The sequence below is a fragment of the Xenopus tropicalis genome, chromosome 8 (genome assembly GCF_000004195.4).
Source record: "Xenopus tropicalis strain Nigerian chromosome 8, UCB_Xtro_10.0, whole genome shotgun sequence".
Classification (NCBI taxonomy): Eukaryota; Metazoa; Chordata; class Amphibia; order Anura; family Pipidae; genus Xenopus; species Xenopus tropicalis.
The window spans coordinates 101,115,754-101,132,839 of record NC_030684.2 but is presented as its reverse complement, the minus strand read 5'-3'; the positions used below and the strand labels follow the sequence as shown (position 1 = coordinate 101,132,839).

Below are 17,086 nucleotides of genomic sequence, written 5' to 3'. Positions count from 1 at the left end.
CTGCTTTTTCTGCTGCCCAGCAAAAGGTTATCTGTGGGACTGCAGTACGGAGGCAGAATCCATCCAAATAAGTGAATCTTTCTAATTGCAGCTTTAGAAGTTCACATCAGTCTAGAATCAGCCGTAACAGCACAGGCCATGCCAATTGTGCAAAGGGGAAACTACAGTGAATTGCTATTGTTGGCAGCTTCTGAAAGCTTCTGATTGCTATGTGTTTCTTACAACTTCCTATCATTACTTATATAAATTATTGTTATTTCACAAACCTACGCAAATCAGATGTATAAGGATGCACATAAAAACAAGTTAATATCAAAAATGCATTCCTTTAAAAACAGCAAAAATGCTTCCTTAACTGATTCAAAAGTTCATTTTCAGTGTGCGCCACGCCCCATACATTGTAAGGAAATGGCACCATCCATTCATTTTTAGGGTTTAGTTCTCCTTTTCAAGGAAAGGTTTCCTATTAGGCGAGTTGGTTTAATCGACAAATAATTAAGTTAGTGAAAGTTTTGGTGACCCTAATACCCAAACCCGAGGATTTTTCACGTATTGTTTGTATACAGACAAATACAAGCTAAATTATCTGGGACTGTCCATAAAGTACGGGACCAAATAAAAGTGGGCTCTGCTATGGTTTGGGGCTGTCTCTTTATTGTTCTGTATTGGTTTTAGTGTTGTTTTGGTAGGACATAACGGTTTACTAGGGCCACATTAAGCTAACGGTTGTCCTAGGGCAAAGTTTTAATTGGTTGGTCCCTACAGCTGGACTAGAACTAGGCTAGAATTGGGTAACCTCCTTTTCATGGGATACTGCTTCTCCAGTTTGAGCCACAGATGTGGCTTTTGGCGTATATTTTCGGCAAGCCAAAAATCGCTTGCCAAAAATACCGCCGTACACCTCCTACCTGTGGCTGCACCCGAATGAATGAAATACGCTCGGGTGCAGGCACATGTAGCCAAGACATTGTATCTTTGGCGGATATCGGCTATATGTGCCTGCACCCAAGCGTATTTTATTCATTCGGATGCAGGCACAGGTAGGTGCATATGGGGGTATTTTCGGCAAGCGATTTTCGGCATCAGCCTAAGTTACCTGATCCAGCTGCAAGTAACTTCCTAATTAGAGGGATTTTTAAACATGCCCCTTCCTGCTCTCCTGGCTGGATCATTAAACTAAATCACTTGGTATAAGCCAGTCAACATTGTCCTGGGAATCCTGTCCTGCTCCTGTTAACCTGCATTTTCAAGTCAACACAATCCTGGGAATGCCATCTGAGTTTCCATGTATCCTGCCCTGCTCCTGTGAGTGTATCCCTGACTCCTGCTGATTTTCTGGTATGACCCTTGGCCTGTTTAGGAACTATTTTTTTCTGCCATCTCATGCTTGCATTTGAACTTGTGTCCAGCCTGCATATTGTGGGTCACCTTTGTTCATTTTTACTTTGAATCACTTATTAAAGCCTTATTTTCACTGCAGCTCCTTTTTTTTTTTTTTGAGTAAAACGCTAAACATGCTTTCATCTAGTTATCTAGAACATAGGCTCCTAGCAGCCAGTACTACAGCTGGGAATAATCCTGATAGCAATCCAGCACCTGAGTGGAATCAAAGCCAGGGCCCCAGCATTGCAAGGCAGCAATTGTGCCACTGTGTTCCCAGATCCCATCAACAACATCTATAACATAGGAAATCCCAATAAAAATAAAAAGATTTAAGATTTTTTTCTTTTTTCATTCCCAGCTTGTTTACTTATTTTCCCGACTTTTTTTTATAACAGCACAACACTATATAATTCCATGCAGTACAGCACTGCTTTGATATGTCTATTATTGCTGTTGCCTCAAAGTAGTGCATTTACCTGCAAAAATATGGAAGCAGACAAACCAGTATTCTCTTTGTGAATCTTAATTGAGGAAATTAAAAAAAAAAGATCATTTAAATTTTGGTGTAACTCTGCAACATTTATAATGGTTTTAAGTTATTTGTGTATATTTAATTGCTATTAAAAGCAGTGTTTGTCCTTTTCTATTCTCTGCCCTGGTGGCTCCGGCTTTTGAAACAATATACCATAAACCAGCCGACTGACAGACCTGTCTTGCAGAAGGACACTGGCTTTTCCAACTGTGTTTACAAAATCATAACCAGAGGTTAAGTCAGCGGTAGGGAACCTATAGCTCGGGAGCCAGATGTGGCTCTTTTGATGGCTGCATCTGTCTCGCTGCCAAATCTTTAATAAAAAAATAACGGAGGGTGTGGCCTGCGCTCGGTGGATAGAAGACATGTTCTAAGCCTTAGAACGCGTCTTCTATCCTCCAAGCGTAGGCCATGTCCTGCTCCGCTTCGCATCCGGCATCCTAGGCACCTACCCTACCTTGCCCCTGCACTCAGCGGATAGAAGAGTATTCTAAGCCTTAGAACACGCCTTCTATCCGCTGAGCGCAGGCCACGCCCTCCTCTGCACCGCATCCGGCATCCTTGGGATCCACCCTATCTTTCCCCGCAGCATCCGCAGTCAAACATATTGTATGGCTCTCACGGAATTACATTTTAAAACGTGGTGTTTATGGCTCTCTCAGCTAAAAAGGGTTTCGACCCCTGGGTTAAGTAAATGCTGCTTTCAATAGCAGTTACATTGACAACTTTTAAAGCACTTAAAATTGTTTAATAAATTCATATTGCTTATAGTGTTCTTGTATTAGGCAAAAATATTTTTTGGGGGGTTGACGTCTGTACATAAATATATAATAAATAAGTGAATTCAAAGAATTTTATAAATCGCGTGAACGTGTCTTATTCTATTCTTCACAAAAGTGAATTCCCATGCTTTTTGAATTATTTAGAAAATGTATTTTCCTGCAGACAGTGGCCATAGCAACCACAGTCCACATAAATCATTGTCCTTTTACATAAAATATGCTAAAGCCATTGACAAAAATAGAAAGTATTATTCGGTTATAGGTTTAAGAAAAATAGTAGACAGGTCAATATCTTTTTAAAAATTGGTCTATTTCTCCAAGGCAACTGATAACTTGTGTTTATTTCACTTAACCCTAAAGAGTTTTCTCCACCCAGCACTGCTGCCTCCCGTTGATTTAAATAGGAACTGCCTACTCTGCTACACAGGCAATTCTCACCCCAAAAAAAACATTATAGAATCTTTGGCTCAAAACCAGTGTCAGGGGGAGGTGGCAGATATGGTCACAGACTGGCACGCTCCATTACAATGTGAAAATACTAGTACATTATGTCAGTGACCCCATTAACCAGCATTCAGGGACCCCATTAACCAGCACTTGTTAGTGAGCCTGTGGTAAGCTGTTTGGCTCTCTGTGTTTTTAAATCCCAGGGTATATTTTAAATCTCCATCCAGGCCTGCTTGCCATCACTGCTCTGTAATGCCAATACTACAGCTTCCTGGCCTCTTGGAGATAGTCACAATGTCATCTCTAAAGTACGGTATAGGCTTATATACCACAATCAGTCATCATTCTGCCTACCTGTCCTGTTGGCCAAGATCCTATCAAAATTATGTGGAATTATATATTGAATTACATCTGTGTTTTGCTATATGAAATACAACAGCAACAAATATTTGTTGCTGAGGGAGTGTCATTTTATTGGTGTTAAAATTTGCTTTTAAAAAGATCATTACAATTTAACCTGAAATATATATAAACTGTTTTTTACATGTGAAAAAAAAACCCAAAACACTGCTTGTTACTAGATAACCCAGGATTTAAAGGGTTAGCCGAGAAACATTGTGGGAACTTACATCAACTCCCTAATGCCCAGACACTGAATAGAAAGCACCAAGAACTTATATTTAGGGATGCTGTATGTTCTCTTGTATTTCCACTACCTTGTGAGTCTGCCAGCGCCGGATTTGTCATTGGGGCACCCAAGGCCTCCCACATTCATGCCCCCCCCCCCCCCCCGGCGCATGCACATTCACATTTGCAAACACCCCTTCCCACGCGTTTGTGCGTTCATTTAAACTTGCATATGGAGCAGTGGAGAGAGGTCCCCATTGCTCCATATGTGAGTAAATTTCAGTGCAGCTTGGGCAGCATGCCCCCACTAAATTTGTGCCCTAGGGCTGGGCCTTTGTGGCCTCGCCATAAATTCAGGCCTGGAGTCTGCAAGCATGAAAGTGGGCGCAACTGTCAATGAGCTTCATATTTTTTTTTAGTGGAGTCCTCTCCCGTGGGTTCAACGTCTTATAACCTTCTGTTCTGTCAATAGAAAACAGTCTAACAGGGGTCTGAGCTCCTCCAGGTCTTGGCTTTTATTCACTGACTCGCAACATTGTTACAGGAGTCAGAATGAGGAGCGCAGAGCTTTAGTGTATATTGGAAAGTTGCTTCAAATATTTCCTTTCATGCAGCAGAGTGCAGTTCAGTTGGTACTAACAGTACAATTGCTCTTAAACTCTTATGTGTTTAGGAATGTATGCTGAGCACATACTTTTTACTTTTTTTTTCCCCCCCAACACCCAAGTGTGTACATGTGGCTTCTAAAAAAAACGAATGCCATAAAATGCAGCTCTGAACACTCATGAGTACAACCAGGCAGAATATAATGGAATCCGTTAGCTAAGGTGGTTGGGAGACTTAAAACCTGTGTCTCCAATGCATGTCAAGCACACATAAAAAAAAAAAGAAGAAAAAAGAAAAGCCTGTGTCTAAGAAGCCTAAGACAGAATGGTGTTTGTAGGAAATAATCTCTCATACAGGGAGATCTGATACACCTCCCATAACATCAGTTGGAAGTGGCCCACCTCCAGCATGTGTTGGTCAAATCCTGTGTGGCAATGCACTGAAGAGCAAAGCTGAAAGGGGAAAATCAGCTAACCTTGAATGCTTCTCTTGAAGAAAGCTTTGCAGCCTTCACAGGACCACACTCCATAATGATATCCAGAGGCATAATCACTGCACACAGCGCAGAAGTGAGTGTCTCTCTTTGAGCCGGGGTTGCTACCAACATTGTTCGCACATTCACTCCCCATAGATTTCCTTTTTAGTGACTCTCTGCCAATACAAAAAAGCATTTACAGGTCATTATCCTCTTCTTTTCACAGATTTGTATGCAAACACAACAGCTGTTGTTTAAAGGAAAACTATACCCCTAAACAATGTAGGTCTCTATAAAACTATATTGCATAAACAAGTTCATATTTAAAACCCTGTTTTATCTAAATAAACCATTTTCATAGAAATATACTTTTTAGTAGTATGTGCTATTGGGTAATCCTAAATAGAAAATTGCCATTTTAAAAATAAAGGGCCGCCTCCTGGGATCATAGGATTCACAGTGCACACAAACAAGCCAAGACACATACATGCTAGGCCCCATCAGCCAATTAATGGACAGAGTTCTGTTCTGCTCTTTTGCTCCCACACTACTTCCTGTTACAGTTAGAGCTGCATTATTTCTGGTCATGTGATCTCTGAGGCAGAACACAGCCCATCACTAAATGGTAGATCAAGGGGAAGGATGTAAAAGGCAATATTTACTGATATATATATTCCAGTTTGGCGAGATTCTTTTATTGGTCACTTAACCTAATATAAACTATCTGTTGGGTTAAGTATTCATTCTGGGGTTATTGGTTTCCTTTAAGTAGCACCTACATACAATAATTTACAATAAAGTATAAGGTTGCCACCTTCCTGAAATGAAAATGCAGGCATGGGGCAAGTGAAATCAGGGTGATGGCCTCAGGTGGGATGATGAAGTTTAAGGGGCAGGCTACGATGCGTTGACAAGCTATAGGCTGACAGCCATGTCATTCATCACAGAGTTCATGAAATTTAAACAGGCAGTGTTGAACCAAATAGGTTGTGCAAAAATCGGGCTGTTTAGTTCAAAACAAGACACGTTGCAACCCTAATTTTCTGAGGCAATGCAAAATAGATATTCAGCATACGGCCCAATTTTTGACTGGGATGCCAGGGTCTCACCAGAAAACCTTAGACCATAGGCTGAATTTCCATAAGATTTTTCCTGCTCTTCTCACTAAATCTCTTTATTTCTCCTACTCTATTTTCTTCACATGCTATACTCTATTCTTCCATCTATTTTGCTTCTTTGTTCCCTTACAGAAATAGGGAATGACCATGAAATTGGGCAAATGTTTAGAAGTAGGAGTGCCCACTGACATCATCTGGGCCACCAGGAGTTTTCCTGGTGCAAACAGAATTTGAAATATGACATGGGGCTCATATTCTTAGTTTCCCAGGTGTCCTCAGCCATGTGACCTGTGCTCTGATAATTTTTTTCTGCTGCAGTGCAAATTGGAATGATATCACCACCCCCCACCTCCCTTTCTCTCCCAGCAGTCGATCAGCAGCAACAACAATAGGAAGGTGGCAAGATAGCAGGTCCCTGACATCTGTATTGCTAAAAATGCTCCCAAGCCCCACTCACCAAATTCATGACTCCTCCAGTTACATGGGAGTAGTAGAAATAAGTTATCTCAAAGCAGTTCTAATGTGTAGCGCTGGCTCCTTCTGGAAGCTCAGACTCAGGCACAATGCACTGAGATGGCTGCCTACACACCAATATTTAGTAATAACTACACCATACAAATGACCGAATCCCTTTTAGTTGCATAAAAAATCATACTGCCTAACCAAGCCTCCTATAGGCTGCCAGTCCACATAAGGACTACCTATAGCCAATCACATCCCAACCCTTGAGAACTTGTGGAACAACTATTTTTATATTTGTGGCTCATGAGTACAAAACATTGATGACCCCTTTCTATACAATTGAACTTAATCCTTCTTAATTGTCTGCCTACCCTGGTACCCCACCACTGTTTGAACTGGGTTGGATAAGGGTTAGATATTATTTGTTTGAATAGAAAATAATACACTGAACTTTGAAAAGGTCATAAGCAAGGATGGAGAAGATAGGATTGGGGGCATTAAAAACTGGGGTCTGAACCAAACCCACCCATCTGGTTAAACTGCATTACAGCTACTTGTCCTCTACATGAACTTAGTATATTATATAATTAATATAAATGTAAATGCCCAAAAATACATGTTCTTCCTAGAGGATAATTCATAACTAAACAAATGTTGTGCTGATTTTAGGCATAATCTGGAGTTAAAAACACACATTTTATAAATAAATTAATTAGGTCTTTAAAATAAATTATCCCCAATAGTGATGCATGGCGTTAGTTCACAAGTAAAGAGAACTATATAAACATGTCTATTTATTGTACACTGACTTTTTGGCAAAAAATATTTTACACATTCTTAAATGGATACTGTCATGGTTTTTATAGTATACTTTTTATTTCTAAATTACACTGTTTACATAAATAACATTCTAACAACTCTAACATTTAACATTTTATTCTTGATCCAACAAATGTTATGTAATATTGGTGTGTAGGCGCCATCTCAGTGCATTGTGCCTGAGTCTGAGCTTTCAGAAGGAGCCAGCGCTACACATTAGAACTGCTTTCAGGTAACCTATTGTTTCTCCTACTCCCATGTAACTGAATGAGTCCCAAGCTGGACTTGGACTTCTGCTAATTGGCTGCTTGGGAGGGAAAGGAAGGGGTTGATTTCACTCCAACTTGCAGTTCAGCAGTAAAGTGTGACTAAAGCTTATCAGTGCAAAGGGCACAGGGCTGTGGCACCCTGGGAAATGAAGAATATGTCTAGCCCAATGTGAAATTTCAAAATTAAATGTAAAAAAATCTGTGTTTTTGAAAAATGGATTTGAATGCAGGATTCTGCTGGAGAAGCTCTATCAACTGATTCATTTAAAAAAAAAAAATGTTTTCATATGACAGTATTCCTTTTAAAATAAGCCCCAGTTTGTTTGCTTGTTGGCTTATTGCTGATTGATAGCACAGCATAGCAACATGTTATTTAGCTAACGTGTACATGTTGCTGACTTAGCAGTATAGTAAGGGTTCTACAAAGCAATCTATTTGCCAGTATCTGAATATCAGTCTTTTTTTCAGAGCTTCATAAAGATGTAAAATTCAACCACAAAAATCATTCACTAAAAAGGTGATCGTCCAATTGGTCCACACTATCAGTTGTTATGTCAGAATTACTGTTCTACCTGTTTCTTTTGCTGATCGGTGAGCTTTAACCAAGCAATAGAACACTTTGCATTATTTTGATGAGATTCAGCTCTTGTTCATCTCAATAATCTCACATATCCTCAAAAAACTGCATTTTTGCAGTATTGCTGATATATGTTCCATTTTTTTGGCCCATGATATCATGGTCTGCCTTCTTATCTATGCCTTCTTATTTATCTTATTTATTCTTAGTATGACTTTTCTAAATGTAGTGAAGGCACTAACTAACTTGAGTGTTTGTTTTCATGTGAATAGGGTTCGTATTCATTCTTACCGACTGAGTGGCAGAATATGTTCTTCAGATTTAGCTTCAAACCATGGGCTTGTTGGTGCCTCAGTATACAGGAGAGAAGATTGGCAGTGCAAAGTCACAGGGGACATATGGTCTGGAGATGTCCACAGCAAACCCGGGCTTACCGTCTGTCTCAGCACAGAACTTTCCGAATCACTTCCAGGAACATTATAGTTTATAAGAGATGGGCTGCAGAATGTTATTGATGGGTAGTCATGCCTGCTATCCAAGTAAGAAGAGGGAGTGTACATTGGACTTTGATCCATAGGCACTGTGCCACTGTACGGCACTGAAGAGTTTATGGCAGAGGGAGAACTTTTGATATCTGCTTTCCCATGAAGAATATGCTGCATTGGCTGTAGTTGGGAATATTCCTTGTGCATGTAAGTGGACATTTTTAACAAAGGATAAATGTTTTTTGGAGCCTCACATTGTCTTCCATGCACTAGAGAAAAAAGGCAAAAAGATATATATAATGCGCAAGATATGTGTTTACTAAAGTATGAAAGGCAATTATTAACATATTTGAATTCAGTAAGCAGCAACAGATCTACTTTGCAGCAGGTCTGAATATCACTCCTCTTTACTGAGACTGGTAGTGGCAGTGACTTTAGTCAGAAAAACATTTATTTACTAAGGATACACTGACACACTGGGGGTCACACAATGAGCTGTAATGACAGAATTAGTTCCTTATATCTATATCTTATCGTTAACTCTATTGCATTACCAGTCTGAATAAACAACATGAAAGCCACAAATGGCATTTATTGTATACTATATTTTCAGCTTCACAGATCCATGTAGACCCAGGCACTACAGCGCATTTATCTATCTACAATCTCAGATTATGCTTTGTTCTTACCAAATTGTATCTATTTCATGAATTTTATTTTACCTTGGCAAATTAAGAAATATAACCACCCCACTCATATGAAGAACATTTAGCAGATAATGCACTTCTATTGCCATTTATTAGGATATTAAAAGTCACTTTAGAGTTCTGTGCATTTCTTCAATAAGAAGTATTTTTACCATATAATAAAAGCATAATGCCCCAGACTGAATCATTATAGATTCTTGTAGGTATTATTACCTATTATAATACACAAATGACATGAATGAAATACCCACTCACACTGATGTCATTGCCTCAGTCGCAAGGATTCCTTAGTCACTTATCACACAGGCACAGAAAGGCTAAAATTGCACATTCAGATCTATTACTTCTCTGTACCAGCGTCCGTCCATTTCCATGAGCACAGACCAGCAGAGGGGAATTAGATCACCTAGCAAGTTTACAACATGACCAATGCACTTATACACAACTATGGGAACAAAACCTAAGGCAACTTTTTCTCCCTTATATTGGTTTCTGTTTGCTTCTATACTTTTGGGTTGACAAAACTGCAAAGCATTTCACAATGCTCTTAAATAGATTTACTTTTGTTTCTTGAAACAATAACATCATATTTTTGTATACAAGTAATGGCATGATGTTCTTACTCCCAGTCATTTAATTATACTTCCAATAACATCTTAGCATTCTTGTTTAGTGCCCTCATATGGGATGAACAATAAATGATGAGTTGAGTGAGGGCACAGACGAGAGAAATAAAGTCAAAATGAATATTATTATAATTTTAGGTAAGTAAGCATATTGATGATTTCCTAGTACCTGTACTTTATTAAGATTTACCATATGCTTTCAGACTAATTGATTTGAGGTAACATGCACTTATTTGGTTGTGGATCTTCAAATTATGTAGCTCCTTTAGGACTCTCTGGAACAAAAATGACCTCTTAATCTCTACTGATCTCCGAACCTGGGTACCTGAAGGAAACCCACACTGCAAGGCAGGAGTGCTACCCACTCAGCCACCTGCGGCAGAATGGTCTCCTCTTTGGTCTGGGTGACCATACTGCATACAATTTGAATTTTGGTGTCCAGACACCAGGGTTGACATAGAAGGTGTGTTTTCTCCAATTGCACTGGGAAAATGTACTCTGATGTATGAGTATGTTACCATAACTTCTTATATGTTATGACTCTGAGATTGTCATATAGGTACTATTGTTACTGCTTTTTCAGATACACAAATTCTTGTATTTAGTAGTGTTTCATCTAGTAATTAAGGGGACAGTGGCCAGAGATACGGTGCTCATGAATGTTTTTAAGTGTTTATAAAGGACATGTAAAGCCTACATTTGCCTACAATGTATATCAGTTGGGCACATCTCCCCCACCCAAATGGCATAATTTGTACTGTATATATCCCCTCCGCTTGCCAGCACCATCACATTTTCCTAAAGCAAACCCAGTGGCCATTTTCCTCTGATACATAATCAGTTACATTTAAATCTGCAAACAGCATACACACACAGACCCTTATTCAGCATACATTTCATCAAGAATACAGGCTCACACAGGCACAACTGTCTCTGATAAAAGTTCTGATTTGTTTGAGCTCAAAAAATTGAAGCAGACAGCTAGAGCTGAGTTACTATGGGAACCAGCAATGCCATCTCTTGACTGGCTGCCAGCCTGGAGGGCGTGTTTAGTAATCTGAGCTGAGAACAACTGAGCATGCCCGCAAGCCAACAGCCAAAGCAAATTCCTGAGGGAGGGGGCCGAGTGGGTTACAGGAGGAGAAGGAAATCTAAGTGATTAAGGAGATGTTGCAGCCTTACTATTAACCTCTGGACAACCAGAGTGGCAGGTATTGAAAGATTTCAAAGAGGCTGTTCACTAATTACATTTTTGTGTGTGGGGTTTACATGTCCTTTAAAGTAAGTTTGCTCTATTTGTGAGGCTATTAAGTTGTTAAAGTATTCCTTTTAAACTTACATCCTGAGGAGTAGTTTCTGCTATAGGAAGATAGGAGCTGTTGCGCATTTTGAGCATTGTTTTTTCCTGAAACCACCCACACTAATGCTTACTGCCTAGATCTAGTCTACGTATAATAAGGGTGATGATACTATATTGGAAAATGCTCCTTTTTGTTATATGTCAAAATAATGAGAGGGAAGACCAGATATTATCAGATTTAATGAAGGAGGGCCAACCAGAGGGCTTCTGCTATAAGACCACACCCAGTTACACTTGCCTTTTTTACAAAATATTTTGCTCAACACTTCCCATTCCTCTTCCACTATCCCCTTTAATGCTATGCTACTTCTCTACCGTCTACATTTCACTTATCATTTCTTTTCTATCTGTTCTTATGCCCCTTCCCCTTTCTTTCAATTTGTCTTCCCTTTCCTTATGCTAAGCCATTTTATTTCCTATATCCCCCCCGCCATATATTCTTTAAACAGCAATATCCTTACGGTCAAGAGCACTTGTGCATGGGCCATTACATTATGCAGGCTGCCCTAAGCACCTCATGCTAGAAGCTAGGATGGCCAGTGTTGTCCAGCACGTTATTCCCATCATATGCGTTATGCATTGCTGCTGCCTTAGTAAATGAGCCCTGATGTCCACCAAACAGATCATCATCCCCAGGGATTTGCAGGTTTTTTAAATTTAATTTGCTGTAGAACCCAATAACTTAATCTAGTGCCACTGCTTCAGGCTTCCCCGTCACTTGAAAGCTACACACAATGTGATTTTCTTACACAATGAATGCAAGCTTTGTGGTTTAGCATCAAAGGACTAACACATACACACACTTAACTCAACAGCAAGCAGAACACATGCTTATTCTATTAACTACACTGATCTTTATGGTTACCTGATATGACTCCAGACTCGAATATGATGTCAGAATCATTTTTTTTCTCTGATATATTTGTGACCTTATGTATTATTACTAAAAGATTGTGCCTGGCAGCGGAAAAACTGAATATAGATGGATTTTTGTAATGAATAATCCGCACTTAATTAAGGGGAAGTCAGCAGCGAGGTCAGAAATGGTTGTGTTTGCCGCACATAGATCAAAACCTTCTGAATCACTAGATGTTATGTTCTACTGACAGCATTTATGTTATGAGGACAGGAAATCCGTGCTTCTGACTAGCATACAGTATATGCTCCAATACATGGCTGACATGTAGTCCCTCCCTAAAGATGCAAAACCACTTACATGCTTGGAAATGCTTTGGAGATGAGAGTCAAGCTCAGTGGAGCATTTTTTTTGGATTGAAAAATTACCTCTCAGCTGATGTTGGCATTTGAAGTTCAACATCCAGAATCCCACACTGAACATTACTGTTTGTAGCCATATGATAATTAAACACAGTCCTTTATATAACTAAGTTTTAGTTTGTATAGAGTGGAACCTAACAGGAACCTTGCTGATCTGCTAGAATGGAGGTAGTATGGGTTTGTATAGTTTGTGTAGAAACGTTGCTGTAAAATTGTAATGAACACCTTACCTTATTCAGTATTGTATGTGCTATCCTAGTAAACAGACCATCTCCCTCCTATGCTAAAATGCTTCCTGGGCCAGAACCTGCACCCTAAAGGAAAAGAGCTGTTGAGGAACAGCTATGGGCTTATTTAGCAATTTTTAAGTTTGTGAATTTGAGGGGGGTTTTTTTGTTTGTTTAAATCAAATAAACTTGCATTTTGAATGCTCCTTTATTTATTAATAAAAACTCATTTAAATAAACTTAAATACCTCAAATATTTCAAGTTTGCAAACTCAAAAAATGTGACATTTGAACTTGAAAATATGGCTTGACTTTTCCTAGGACAACTCCCAATTGACATCCAAAAAAACATTTTACATTCAAGTTTCAGGTTTTTTGCAAAAAAGTGACAAAGTGCCCTCAATAGAGCAAGGCACATGAGCAAACATCAGCTGCAACCCTTGCTAGAACACTCATAGAAATACTTGCCAGATGCTGGCCAATTATAATAATTTCAGTATGGCTATGGAAGGGTACAAGGCAATGCTTCAGATAATCCCACGGGTAACTATCTGCTTGTGGTACAGTGGTTAAGTGGTATTCCATGAATCTTAGAACAAGCAAGCCAGCCATCAAAGCTGCACATATTATTCTCATATACCCAACAATCGCATGACTTGTACAAAATCAGAAGCAATTAGAGTACTGTTTTTTGAATGCTGGGGCATGCAATATGTATGGAAACCACAGACAGTCCAGCTTAATTAAGATAAACCCACAGTGAGCTGCAGTAGTTTGTCACAGCTGCAATGGTTGGATCCACTAAACCAGTGCTCCCCAACCAGTGGCTCGGGGGCAACATGTTGCTCACCACTTGGATGTTGCTCTCAGTGTCCCCAAACCAGGTAGTTATGTTTGAATTCCTGACTTGGGGGCAAGTTTTGGTTGAATAAAAACAAGATTTACTACCAAATAAAGCCCCTGTAAGCTGATAGTGTGCATAGAGGCTGCCTAATAGCCAATCCTAGCCCTTATTTGGCACCTCCATGAACTTTTATGATGCTTGTGTTGCTCTCCAAGTCTTTTTACTTTCGACTGTGGCTCATAAGTAAGAAAGGCTGAGTATCCTTGTACTAAACCAAGCATCTCCATTGTTAAAAATTGTTTTTTTTGGCTGTTCTGTATCAGTCAGAAAATACAGAATTCTTAAGCTCATCTACAGAATCTAGGGGCAAATGCTCCAAGCCGAAGGCACCTGGGGATTGGGAAAGAAGATGAGCCCATGTCACCCATGTTATAGGTAGGGAATAAGTGATGATGGTTTAAAGGAAAATACTGGAGGGATAGCAGCGAGCATGCAGGGCGTTATGTAAGCAGTCACTACTGTACTTGGACATGTAGTGGTGATTGGAATAATCCTATAAATCAGCCATTGGTATCTGTACCAGTGAAAATCAGAATAATGTGACAACTTGCCTAATGCAGGTTCCCACATATGATCTGTGGCATCATGCCAGTCACTGCTGTGGGTTTTGATCTGTCTGATTGTATGCCACCAGAATGCAACATGTTAACTGCAGGCTGACAACCCTTGTATGTAAATGCCGAACGGCACAAAAAAATTGCACCATTGGGGCTTTACATTCCTCTTTATGATTATTACCGTTGATTTTAGATCATTGCATTTTAACACATCAATATTCAAAAATTTTTGGAAGAAGACTAAAATCTGTACGTGTATGGCTCCTTAATACCTATAGTAGGAAAGGGCTGACACCAGCTAACTGGCTTGTATTATTATGCCACTGCTTTACTGCTTTGAGTTGTTGTTCTTTTAAAATCTCGTTGTTTACTATGTGACAATGACAATAAAGATATATTCTATTCTATTCTAATGTACCTAAAGCAGAACTGATCAGATTCCCTGTGTACCAATAGGCTTGACATACTGGTGCTGGAGTGGAGGCAAAATTGGAAAAAAAGTGGAGTGCAGCTGTTTAAAAATTGTTAACACAACCTACACATTTTTACATGTACAGGTGGGGGTTACATTGCTGCTTGTGTTTCAGTGACAATACACATCTACTTCCAGCACATTACATGTGTAGTTGTACAGCACAGGAGAAAGCTTCTTTTCCCCATTCATTTGCTCTAACTGGGACTGACCAGGTTAGAAATGCCAATGACCTGTAGCAGCAGAATAGGGGTCATCATTGGCATTTATCCTTTTTTATTCTTTTCTTGTAAATTGGAAGAACCAGGTTTAAAGGTAGGATTATCATATCCATGTTGATGCCTTAAATGTTATCAGTCTTAAATTAACAACATTTCTCCTCCAACAGGTTGGGGTTTGCTGCAAATAGCAAATGGCGAGATTCTATTTAGTTTTCAATCTATTCATTCCCTGCTCTAACAGTACTAATAGCAGAACATCAGTTTCCAAAGCACTATTCCCTATGTACTCACAAATCTATTCTATGAAGTAAATCTGTTTAGAAAGGAAATTTGTTTGGGGCTGTATAGACAACAAATCCAAATACTAAGCATTTTTGCAGCCTTAAAAGGAGAAAGAACTTACTTCCAATTGTTCTTAATTCTTAAGGGAATTATTTGTCTTCCTCTGTCCGAAATCAGCCGTTGCTTAGATCATATACCTTAGAAACTAGAAAACAGCAGGGCTGGTATTTACTAGTATCAGATTTCTATTACAGAACCCCTGCCTGTTTTCTGTGGTAAGCCACAGTATTGACTAATTAGCAGCTGAAATTAAGCAAAAATAACCGAAAGCCTCATACATCATACTAAATGGTAATTTTACAGTGATCTGTCCCTTTAAGTGGAAAGCCTGGCCTCTGCTCATGCCGGACTGGAAGAAAACAACACTTCCAAGAATTCTTATCACATATTTTAACTCATTGAAACTCTCTTGGGCTGCAAAGCAGGTTCAGATATCAGTCCACTTCCATAAAGTGAATCACTGAGAAAACACCTATATCCGAAAGGCTGGGATTCTCTCAAAAAGTTCCCAAAAGTATAAATGCATATGAGAACTTTATCCTACTTGCATTATAGCGTATAGCAAAAATGCTCATAAACCCCTTAGATAATTAGAGCAGCAGAGTTCTGATTTCTTTCTCCCTGCCTGTGATTTCTACAGTCACATTTTCCAGGGATAGAAGTAAAAAAACAAAGAATGACGCAAAACGCAGCAAGTCTAACTTATCAGCTAGGAAACAGTGTGAGTTAATAGGTGATCCAACGCTTGCCATGCTCATGTAAATAATCCACAAGTTTCTTGCCCCCCAACAGTGAGCAGCAATGGTCCTTTACAAGCTTACAGCATGGGAAGCATAACATTTTGCATAAAACAATCAGGATTATCAAGATCATCTGATAACTGAAAGACACTTCTACAGAATGCAGTTAGCACTGCTGCCCTCATAGCTTTCTGGATCGTGCACGTTAATGCTGCATTTGCCTGTAACGTGTTTCACTGATCTGGCACCCCAAGCCACACATTTTAACCTTCACCTGCACCTTCTTTAGCCACAAGACAAATGGATAAATAGAAATACCTACCTTGTATATAGCAATACAGAAGGAAAGTTGAGGTCCAACAAAGCAAGCAGTCCTATATTTTTATTATGACATACCATGCAGTGTTTAAACATTTGTAAACTGTCTTCTCCCCATTCTCTGCCGGATTTTGGGACCACCTGTGTATCTGTGCCAATGGATACCTCTCTTGTGGGTGGCCACAATTTTGAGTATAGCTATTTAGACTGCATGGCATGAGCACCACCTAGAGGTAGATGTGCTGACCAACAGGTTGGCACCTGCTCACGTTTCTCCTTGGAGGAAAATGCAGCATTGGAAAATTTCCTGGAAAAAAAACATAAATGTGTTGTCTAATATGTGATTTATATTTGTACGTTGGCCGTTTAGTTAACCAAAATGTCTGCAAGTCCAGTCTTAGCTTATTTTGCTTTTATTCTCTTTGCAGTTTTTTTATTATTGTAAGGAGTAGCAATAACACCTAGTATGAATGTAATATTTATCCTGCTGATTGGTGATCAGACGTTTGTGTGAAACCCAAGCCTGCTACACTTTTAACATTATGTTCTAGCTAGATGTCATCAATCATTTAGGAATCAGGAAGGTTTCCAACAAAAACTTCTTCCTCTGTTCCTTGTCTTGGGATGGTCAGTGTGGCGGGCTTCATATGTATCTCATTTACTGATTTCAAAACCTTCAACCCTTTAGTTTCCAGGAAGGTCCCTAGCAAAGTGCAATGCTGTTTAAAAGTTCTCAAGCATCTCAAGGAAAA

General features: G+C 39.4%; 1 protein-coding gene and 1 long non-coding RNA gene across 2 annotated transcripts in view; one reads left to right on the top strand and one right to left on the bottom strand.

Annotated features, from left to right (window-relative positions):
* Positions 1 to 16,512, bottom strand: part of esr2 (estrogen receptor 2) — a 30,391-nt gene extending 13,879 nt beyond the window's left edge. The window contains 3 exon segments of the mRNA NM_001040012.2: positions 4,853 to 5,028; positions 8,389 to 8,851; positions 16,339 to 16,512. Coding sequence (NP_001035101.1) covers positions 4,853 to 5,028; positions 8,389 to 8,801 — 589 coding nt within the window. The 5' untranslated portion in view covers positions 8,802 to 8,851; positions 16,339 to 16,512.
* On the top strand, positions 1,078 to 9,163 carry LOC116406902. Its single transcript, XR_004219865.1, has 2 exons — positions 1,078 to 1,338; positions 8,370 to 9,163. It is a non-coding gene; the product is annotated as an uncharacterized LOC116406902 (long non-coding RNA).
* Positions 16,513 to 17,086: the final 574 nt, after the last annotated feature.